This window comes from Amblyraja radiata, chromosome 7 (genome assembly GCF_010909765.2).
Source record: "Amblyraja radiata isolate CabotCenter1 chromosome 7, sAmbRad1.1.pri, whole genome shotgun sequence".
Classification (NCBI taxonomy): domain Eukaryota; kingdom Metazoa; phylum Chordata; class Chondrichthyes; order Rajiformes; family Rajidae; genus Amblyraja; species Amblyraja radiata.
This window is the reverse complement of record NC_045962.1, coordinates 86,890,343-86,900,879: the sequence shown is the minus strand read 5'-3', so window position 1 is coordinate 86,900,879 and position 10,537 is coordinate 86,890,343. Positions and strand designations below refer to the sequence as shown.

The following is a 10,537-nucleotide window of genomic DNA, read 5'->3' as shown; positions in this document are numbered from 1 at the left end:
TCCCCGTATCCCCTGACTACGCTATTTTTAAGAGTCCTATCTAGCTCTCTCTTAAAAGTATCCAGAGAACCAGGGGTGCTGAGGAAGAGGATTTTTTGGAATGTATGCGGGATAGTTATCTAAATCAACATGTAGAGGAACCAACGAGAGAGCAGGCTATTTTAGACTGGGTATTGAGTAATGAGGAAGGGTTAGTTAGCAGTCTTGTTGTACGTGCCCCCTTGGGCAAGAGTGACCATAATATGGTTGAGTTCTTCATTAGGATGGAGAGTGACATTGTTAATTCAGAAACAATGGTTCTGAACTAAAAGAAAGGTAACTTTGAGGGTATGAGACGTGAATTGGCCAAGATTGACTGGCAATTAATTCTAAAAGGGTTGACGGTGGATATGCAATGGAAGACATTTAAAGACTGCATGGATGAACTACAAAAATTGTTCATCCCAGTTTGGCAAAAGAATAAATCAGGGAAGGTAGTGCATCCGTGGATAACAAGGGAAATCAGGGATAGTATCAAAGCGAAGGATGATGCGTACAAATTAGCCAGAAAAGCAGCATACCGGAGGACTGGGAGAAATTCAGAGACCAGCAGAGGAGGACAAAGGGCTTAATTAGGAAAGGAAAAATAGATTATGAAAGAAAACTGGCAGGGAACATAAAAACTGACTGCAAAAGTTTTTATAGATATGTGAAAAGAAAGAGATTAGTTAAAACAATGTAGGTCCCTTGCAGTCAGAAACAGGTGAGTTGATCATGGGGAACAAGGATATGGCGGACCAATTGAATAACTACTTTGGTTCCGTCTTCACTAAGGAAGACATAAATAATCTGCCGGAAATAGCAGGGGACCGCGGGTCAAAGGAGTTGGAGGAATTGAGTGAAATCCAGGTTAGCCGGGAAGTGGTGTTGGGTAAATTAAATGGATTAAAGGCCGATAAATCCCCAGGGCCAGATAGGCTGCATCCCAGAGTACTTAAGGAAGTAGCTCCAGAAATAGTGGATGCATTAGTAATAATCTTTCAAAACTCTTTAGATTCTGGAGTAGTTCCTGAGGATTGGCGGGTAGCAAATGTAACCCCACTTTTTAAGAAGGGAGGGAGAGAGAAAACGGGGAATTACAGACCAGTTAGTCTAACATCGGTAGTGGGGAGTCAGTTATTAAAGATGGGATAGCAGCACATTTGGAAAGTGGTGAAATCATTGGACAAAGTCAGCATGGATTTACAAAAGGTAAATCATGTCTGACGAATCTTATAGAATTTTTCGAGGATGTAACTAGTAGCGTGGATAGGGGAGAACCAGTGGATGTGGTGTATCTGGACTTCCAGAAGGCTTTCGACAAGGTCCCACATAAGAGATTAGTTTACAAACTTAAAGCACACGGCATTGGGGGTTCAGTATTGATGTGGATAGAGAACTGGCTGGCAAACAGGAAGCAAAGAGTAGGAGTAAACGGGTCCTTTTCACAATGGCAGGCAGTGACTAGTGGGGTACCGCAAGGCTCAGTGCTGGGACCCCAGCTATTTACAATATATATTAATGATCTGGATGAGGGAATTGAAGGCAATATCTCCAAGTTTGCGGATGACACTAAGCTGGGGGGCAGTGTTAGCTGTGAGGAGGATGCTAGGAGACTGCAAGGTGACTTGGATAGGCTGGGTGAGTGGGCAAATGTTTGGCAGATGCAGTATAATGTGGATAAATGTGAGGTTATCCATTTTGGTGGCAAAAACAGGAAAGCAGACTAATATCTAAATGGTGGCCGACTAGGAAAAGGGGAGATGCAGCGAGACCTGGGTGTCATGGTACACCAGTCATTGAAAGTGGGCATTCAGGTGCAGCAGGCAGTGAAGAAAGCGAATGGTATGTTAGCTTTCATAGCAAAAGGATTTGAGTATAGGAGCAGGGAGGTTCTACTGCAGTTGTACAGGGTCTTGGTGAGACCACACCTGGAGTATTGCGTACAGTTTGGTCTCCAAATCTGAGGAAGGACATTATTGCCATAGAGGGAGTGCAGAGAAGGTTCACCAGACTGATTCCTGGGATGTCAGGACTGTCTTATGAAGAAAGACTGGATAGACTTGGTTTATACTCTCTAGAATTTAGGAGATTGAGAGGGGATCTTATAGAAACTTACAAAATTCTTAAGGGGTTGGACAGGCTAGATGCAGGAAGATTGCTCCCGATGTTGGGGAGGACAAGGGGTCACAGCTTAAGGATAAGGGGGAAATCCTTTAAAACCGAGATGAGAAGAACTTTTTTCACACAGAGAGTGGTGAATCTCTGGAACTCCCTGCCACAGAGGGTAGTCGAGGCCAGTTCATTGGCTATATTTAAGAGGGAGTTAGATGTGGCCCTTGTGGCCCTAAGGGGGTCAGAGGGTATGGAGAGAAGGCAGGTACGGGATACTGAGTTGGATGATCAGCCATGATCATATTGAATGGCGGTGCAGGCTCGAAGGGCCGAATGGCCTACTCCTGCACCTAATTTCTATGTTTCTATGTTTCTATGTAACCGGCCTCCACCGCCCTCTGAGGCAGAGAATTCCACAGACTCACCACTCTCTGTGTGGAATAATGTTTCCTCGTCTCCGTTCTAAATGGCTTACCCCTTATTCTTAAACTGTGTGTGGCCCCTGGTTCTGGACTCCCCCAACATCGGGAACATGTTTCCTGCCTCCAGCGTGTCCAAGCTTTAATTGTGAGGCTGTGCCCTCTGGTCCTAGACTCTCCCACTAGTGGAAACATCCTCTCCACGTCCCACAGATTCACCACCCACTGACGACGGAAATTCCTCCTCATCTCCTGGATGCTTTCATTGTGAGGCTGTGCTCTCTGGTCCCACCAGTGTGAACATCCTCTCCACCCCCGCAGATTCACCACCCTCTCTCTGTACCTTCCACCAGGACCCTGGCCGAGGAGCTGTCGTCGAAGGCATCGCAGGTGTAGGTGTCTTCGTCCTGGAGGGTGATGCCGTGGATGACCAGCTTGCGGTAGCAGTCCTCGCTGCTGATCTGGTACTTGTCTCCGTCTTCCAGCTCCTGCCCGGCCCGGAACCATCGCACCTGGGCCCTGGGCTTGGACACCTTGCACTCCAGAATCACCTTGTGCTTCTCCAGAGCTGTCTTGTCTCGCAGTGGCTTCACGATCTTAATCGGCAACTCTGTACGGAGAGGCTTATTATTGGTAACATAGACAATAGGTGCGGGAGTAGGCCATTCGGCCCTTCGAGCCAGCACCGCCATTCAATGTGATCATGGCTGATCATCCCCAATCAGTACCTCGTTCCTGCCTTCTCCCCATAACCCCCTGACTCCACTATCTTTAAGGGCCCTATCTAGCTCTCTCTTGAAAGCATCCAGAGAACCGGCCTCCACCGCCCTCTGAGGCAGAGAATTCCACAGACTCACAACTCTCTGTGAGAAAAAGTGTTTCCTCATCTCCGTTCTAAATGGCTTACCCCTTATTCTTAAACTGCGTGGCCCCTGGTTCTGGACTCCCCCAACATCGGGAACATGTTTCCTGCCTCTAGCGTGTCCAAACCCTTAATAATCTTATATGTTTCAATGAGATACCCTCTCATCTGTACCCCCATACTAATTAAGAATCTGTCAATCTCCACCTTCAAAATGTATTGTTTGACTTGTGGCCTCCACAGCCGTCTGTGGCAATGAATCCCACAGATTCACCACCCTCTGGCTAAAGAAATTCCTCCTCATCTTTTTAACGGTAGGTCCTTTAATTCTGAGGCCGCGCCCTCTGGTCCTGGACTCTCCCACTAGTGGAAACATCCTCTCCACATCCACTCTATCCAGGCCTTTCACTGTTCGGTAAGTTTCAATGAGGTCTCCCCTCATCCTTCTAAACTCCAGCGAGTACAGGCCCAGTGCCGACAAACGCTCATCGTATTCCTGCAATAACCTCCCTTCACTCTCTGTGCCGGCAGAGGCTGGGGAAAGCCTTAATGAGAACCACTTTGGTGTGTCAGCCCAGGTTAGAAGCACAGGTGCCCGAGTCGGGCTTCGAACCCACAACCTCGTCGGACTCACCATCAACGTTGAGGTTCGCCGTGCACTCAACGTCCTTGGCCGTGAAGCAGATCTGCCCGGCGTCCTCAGCCCGCACCCCACAGATCAGGAGAAAGTGCTTGTTCCCTGGATAGAAACATAGACACATAGACAATAGGTGCAGGAGGAGGCCACTCGGCCCTTCGAAGCCAGCACCCGCCATTCAATGTGATCATGGCTGATCATCCACAATCAGTACCCCGTTCCTGCCTTCTCCCCATATCCCCTGACTCCGCTATTTTTAAGAGCCCTATCTAGCTCTCTCTTGAAACCATCCAGAGAACCGGCCTCTGAGGCAGAGAATTCCACAGACTCACCACTCTGTGTGGAAAAATGTTTCCTCGTCTCCGTTCTAGACGGCTTACTCCTTATTCTTAAACTGTGTGTGGCCCCTGGTTCTGGACTCCCCCAACATCAGGAACATGTTTCCTGCCTCTAGCGTGTCCAAACCCTTAATAATCTTATATGTTTCAATAAGATCCTCTCTCATCCTTCTAAACTCCAGAGTATACAAGCCCAGCTGCTCCATTCTCTCAGCATATGACAGTCCCGCCATCCCGGGAATTAACCTGGTGAACCTACGCTGCACTCCCTACTTCCTTGACTTGACTCAATAGCAAGAATTACACGTGACAATAAACTGGACTAAAACGGAATACTTCCTTCGATGTGGGACAATTGGGTATGTTGACAAATAACTCTGCAGGTAGAGAGCATATTGACTGATTGAAATGTCTTTTAAATGTTTTAACTGACGATCGCAGCGTTTAAGAAACATTTGGACAGGTACATGGATAGGACAGGTGTGGAGGGATATGGTCCAAACACAGGTAGGTGGGACTAGTGTAGAAGGGACACGTTGGTCGGCATGAGCGAGTTGGGCCGAAGGGCCTGTTTCTGTGCTGTGTTCCCCGTGTTGGGGGAGTCCAGAACCAGAACCGTCTCTCTCTTGAAAGTATAGGCGAGGCGCTGATGCTGCTGCTGCTGCTGTTGATGCTGTGCTGATGTGTTATGAGCTGCTGTTGATGATGATGACTGATGCCTGGTGATGCTTCTGTTTGATGATGCTGCTGCTGCTTGTTGACTGTTGATGCGCTGCTGCTGCTGCTGCTGCTGCTGAGATGCTGTGATTGCGTGCGGCTGCTGCTGTAGATGCTGCTGCTGCTGTTTGAGCTGCTGCTGCGCTGATGTTTGATGCGCTGCTGTGTGTTGATGCGCTGATGTTGAGCTGATCTGATGCTGCGATGCTGCTGCCTGTGCTGTGAGCGCTGCTGTTGATGCTGCTGCTGCTGCTGCTGCTGCTGCTGCTGTTGATGCTGCTGCTGCTGTTGATGCTGCTGCTGCACTCCATGGGCTGCACTACGTCGGGACGGGTGAGTTTAGAGTCTAGATATACAGCGCGGAAACAGGCCCACCGGGTCCGTGCCGACCAGCGATCCCCGCACACTAACACCATCCTACACCCACTAGGGACATTTTTTACATTTACCAAGCCAATTAACCTACAAACCTGCACGTCTTTGGGAACAAGGAGAAAACCCAAACAGCTCACGGGGAGAACGTGCAAACTCCGCACAGACAGCACCCGTAGTCGGGACCGAACCGGGGTCTCCGGCGCTGCATTCGCTGTAATGCAGCAACTCCCCTCCGAGTGTAAAAGCTGCCGTCTAGAATCTATCCCCTCTCGACTTCAGCCTGCGCCCTCTACTCTTAGAATCCTCCCGTCCTTACAGTTTCGAGATACAGTGCGTGGATCCAGGCCCTTCGGCCCGCCGGGTCCTGCTCACCCTCCTGCCTCATCTTGACGCAGTTGTTCGACTTGACTTTCTCTCCGTTTTTCCACCACTCGCTCTTCACCCCCTCGTGCGAGACTTCGCAGACGAAGACCGCGTTGCCGTTCTCCCGCACCTCCACATCCTCCAGCGGCTTCGTGATGACGATCTCCCGTTCTGTAAAGTGACAACAGACAATATGTTGCAGGAGTAGAGGCCATTCGGCCCTTCGAGCCAGCACCGCCATTCAATGTGACCATGGCTGATCATCCCCAATCAGTACCCCGTTCCTGCCTTCTCCCCATATCCCCTGACTCCGCTATTTTTAAGGGCCCTATCTAGCTCTCTCTTGAAAGTATCCAGAGAACCGGCCTCTACAGAGGCAGAGAATTCCACAGACTCACCACTCTCTGGGTGAAAACGTGTTTCCTCATCTCCGTTCTAAATGACTTACTCCTTATTCTTAAACTGTGTGTGGCCCCTGGTTCTGGACTCCACCCAACATCGGGAACATGTTTCCTGCCTCTAGCGTGTCCACTTCCTTAACAATCTTATATGTTTCTATAAGATACCCTCTCATCCTTCTAAACTCCAGAGTGTACAAGCCCATCCGCTCCATTCTCTCAGCATATGACAGTCCCGCCATCCCGGGAATTAACCTGGTGAACCTACGCTGCACTCCCTCAATAGCAAGAATGTCCTTCCTCAAATTAGGGGACCAAAACTGCACACAATACTCCAGGTGTGGACTCACTAGGGCCCTGTTCAACTGCAGAAGGACCTCTTTGCTCCTATACTCAACTCCTCTTGTTATGAAGGCCAACATGCCATTCGCTTTCTTCACTGCCTGCTGTACCTGCATGCTTACTTTCATAGACTGATGAACAAGGACCCCCAGATCCCGTTGTACTTCCCCTTTTCCAGTGCACAGATAGGACAAGACATGGGAGTGTTGCGTTGTTTAGTTTATTGTCCCGTGTACCGAGGTACAGTGAAAAGCTTTTGTTGCGTGCTATCCAGTCGGCAGAAAGACAATACATGATCACAATCGAGCCGTCCACAGTGTACAGATACATGATGAGGGTTTAAACTGAAGATAGACAAGCCAGTCACAGTGGCGCAGCGGTATAGTTGCTGCCTTACAGCGAATGCAGCGCCCGAGACCCGGGTTCGATCCCGACTACGGGCGCTGTCTGTACGGAGTTTGCACGTTCTCCCCGTGACCTGCGTGGGTTTTCTCCGAGATCTTCAGTTTCCTCCCACACTCCAAAGACGTGCAGGTTTGTAGGTTAATTGGCTTGGTGTGTGTGTGTAAATTGTCCCTAGTGTGTGTAGGATAGTGTTAGTGTGCGGGGATCGCTGGTCGGCACGGACACGGTGGGCCGAAGGGCCTGTTTCCGCGCTGTATCTCTAGACTATAAAGCTGGAGTAACTCAACAGGTCAGGCAGCATCTCTGGAGAGAAGGGATAGGTGATGTTTCGGGCCGAGACCCTTCTTCAGACAGAAGGGTCTCGACCAGAAACGTCACCTATTCCTTCTCTCCAGAGATGCTGCCACAGAAAAGATGCTAAGTGACCAATATGTTCCATGTTTAGTTTAGTTTAGAGATACAGCACGGAAACAGGCCCTTCGGCCCATCGAGTCCGCTCCGACCAGCGATTCCCGAACACTAACACTATCCTAACCACAAGGAACAATTATAATTTATTTTCACCGAAGCCAAATTAACCGACTAACCGGCACGTCTTTGGACTGTGGAAACCGGAGCACCCGGAGAAAACCAACGCAGGTCACGGGGAGAACGTGCAAACTCCGTACAGACAGCGCCCGTAGTCAGGATCGAACCTGTGGCCTCTGGCGCTGTGGGGCAGCAGCTCTACCCGCTGCACCACCATGACCGCCCCGTGAATAGCGTTCAGTGCAAGATTAAGTCCAGCCAAAGATAGCCCGAGGGTCTCCAATGAGGTAGATGGGAGTTTGGGACTGCTGACCACAAGGCCAGCAGCATCATCAAGGACCAGTCTCACCCCCCCCGGTCACTCCCTCTTCTCCCCTCTCCCATCGGGCAAGAGGTACAGAAGTGTGAAAACCAACGCACACACACCTCCAGATTCAGGGACAGTTTCTTCCCGGCTGTTATCAGGCAACTGAACCGTCCTCTCACCAACTAGAGAGCGGTCCTGACCTCCCATCTACCTCATTGGAGACCCCCGGACTATCCTTGATCGGACTTTATCTTGCACTAAACGTTATTCCCTTTATCCTGTATCTGTATTGAATTGAATTGAATCCTTTATTCGTCATTCAGACCTTTCGGTCTGAACGAAATGTCGTTGCCTGCAGCCATACATGTAATAATAAACAACACACAATAAACACAAATTAACATCCACCACAGTGAGTTCACCAGGCACCTCCTCACTGTGATGGAGGCAAAAGTCTTAGGGTTGCTGTCTCTTCCCTCCTCTTCTCCCTCTGCGCTGAGACCATACCCCACCGGGCGATGGTAAGTCAGTCCGGTAAGTAAGTCAGTTCAAGCTCCGCGGCCCGGGGGTGGTCGAAGCTGCCACTCTCCAGTCCAGCGGACGCAGTTGTTGCCACGGGAGCTCCGGAAAACAGGCATCAACCTGTGACCCGCGGGCTCCCGACGATGTCATCCACTGGCCCGCGGCCGAGCCCCGGATTCAGGTCGCCGCCGCCTCAGCCACCGGAGCACCGTCTCAGCCCCGCACCGGGCTGCCCACACGGGAGCACCTTCCAGCCGGGAGCCGAGCCGCCCACACAGGAGTGTCTCAGCCCCGCACCGTCCACCCTCATCGGAGCGCCGAGTCGTGCCGCTGCCCGAACGCCGCCGCAGCTCGAAGACGGCCAGCCTCGCGTTGGTAAATCCTGACTGGCTCTACCTCCGGACCCTCGAGTTCAGTCGCAGGTTGGAGGCCACCAGCTCCGCCATTAGGCCTCAGCGCAGACGGGGGGAAGAGAAGGGGGATACGACAAGAAAGTCGCATTCCCCCGAAGGGAGAGACAGAAAGCCCTGTTTCACCCCCTCCCCCCCCCCCCCACACATAACACCACCTAATAACCAAAAGTTTAACTGAACAAGACTAAAAAAACAACACAAAAAAGTAAATACAGACAGACTGCAGGCGAGCCGCAGCCGTTTCACAATGCCGCCACTTCCTGTACACTGTGGACGGCTCGATTGTAATCATGTATTGTCTTTCTGCTGACTGGTTAGCACGCAACAAAAGCTTTTCACTGTACCTCCGATACACGGGACAATAAACTGAACACTCTAGCTGGTGGTAGGATGGTTCAGTTGCCTGATAACAGCTGGGAAGAAACTGTCCCTGACAAACTAAACTAGACTAAGCTCATCAGTGATAGGAGCAGAATTAGGCCATTCGGCCCATCGAGTCTACTCCGCCATTCAATCATGGCTGATCTATCTCTCCCTACTAACCCCATTCTCCTGCCTTCTCCCCATAACCCCTGACACCCGCACTAATCAAGAATCCATCTATCCCTGCCTTAAAAATTATCCACTGACTTGTGGCCTCCACAGCCGCCTGTGGCAAAGAATCCCACAGATTCACCACCCTCTGACTAAAGAAATTCTTCCTCATCCCAATAGACAATAGGTGCAGGAGTAGGCCATTCGGCCCTTCGAGCCAGCACCGCCATTCAATGTGATCATGGTTGAAGATCTTCTTTAAGGTACGTCCTTTAATTCTGAGGCTGTGCCCTCTGGTCCTAGACTCTCCCACCAGTGGAAACATCCTCTCCACATCCAATCAAGTCCAATCTGCCAGTCTCCACCATAAAAATATCCATTGACTGGGCCTCCACAGCCGTCTGTGGCAAAGAATTCCACCTAATCTCCTTCCTACAAGAACGTCCTTTAATTCTGAGGCTGTGCCCTCTAGTCCTAGACTCTCCCACTAGTGGAAACATCCTCTCCACATCCACGCTTTCACTATTCGGTGACTAATCTAAACTATCCGTGACTCGCGTCCTTGTTAATATCCCACAGAATCCCTTCCGAGTGTGAGCCGTGCCCCGTGGGGTTAGAAACAAACTCACCGTAAACCTCCAGCTTGGCGCTGGTCTTGCTGTCTCCGACGTCGCAGGTATATATTCCGGATTCTCCCAGCCCGCACCTTCCCAGCTGCACTACCCGCTTCTTCCCCAAGGAGTAGATCCGGACGCTCTGGCCCGGTTTGAGCTCCCAGCCGTTCTGTGTCCGGGGAAGAACGGCACAGTCAAGAGACCCACAGAGTGATACAGTGTGGAAACAGGCCCTTCGGCCCAGCTCACCCGCCCCCAACAATGTCCCAGCTACACTAGTACCACCTCCCTTGGTCCATATCCCTCCAAACCCGTCCTATCCATGTACCTGTCTAAATGTTTCTTATACGTTGGGATAGTCCCAGCCTCAACTACCTCCTCTGGCAGATCGTTCCATACACCCACCGTGAAAAAGTTACCCCTCAGATTCCTATTAAATCTTTTCCCCTTCACCTTGAACCTGTGTCCTCTGGTCCTCGATTCCCCTACTCTGGGCAAGAGACTCTGTGCATCTACCCGATCTATTCCTCTCATGATTTTGTACACCTCTATAAGATCACCCCTCATCCTCCTGCGCTCCATGGAATAGAGACCCAGCCTGCTCAACCTCTCCCTGTAGCTCACACCCTC

The 10,537-nt window shown here is 50.6% G+C and overlaps 1 protein-coding gene across 1 annotated transcript in view; it reads right to left on the bottom strand.

Moving 5' to 3' along the window:
- obsl1 (obscurin like cytoskeletal adaptor 1) overlaps positions 1–10,537 on the bottom strand; it is a gene marked incomplete at its 5' end in the record, with an annotated part of 43,417 nt that overhangs the window by 5,047 nt on the left and 27,833 nt on the right. Inside the window, 4 exons of the mRNA XM_033023518.1 lie at positions 2,896–3,162; positions 4,049–4,153; positions 5,854–6,015; positions 9,923–10,076. Coding sequence (XP_032879409.1) covers positions 2,896–3,162; positions 4,049–4,153; positions 5,854–6,015; positions 9,923–10,076 — 688 coding nt within the window. The remainder of the gene's footprint in view (positions 1–2,895; positions 3,163–4,048; positions 4,154–5,853; positions 6,016–9,922; positions 10,077–10,537) is intronic.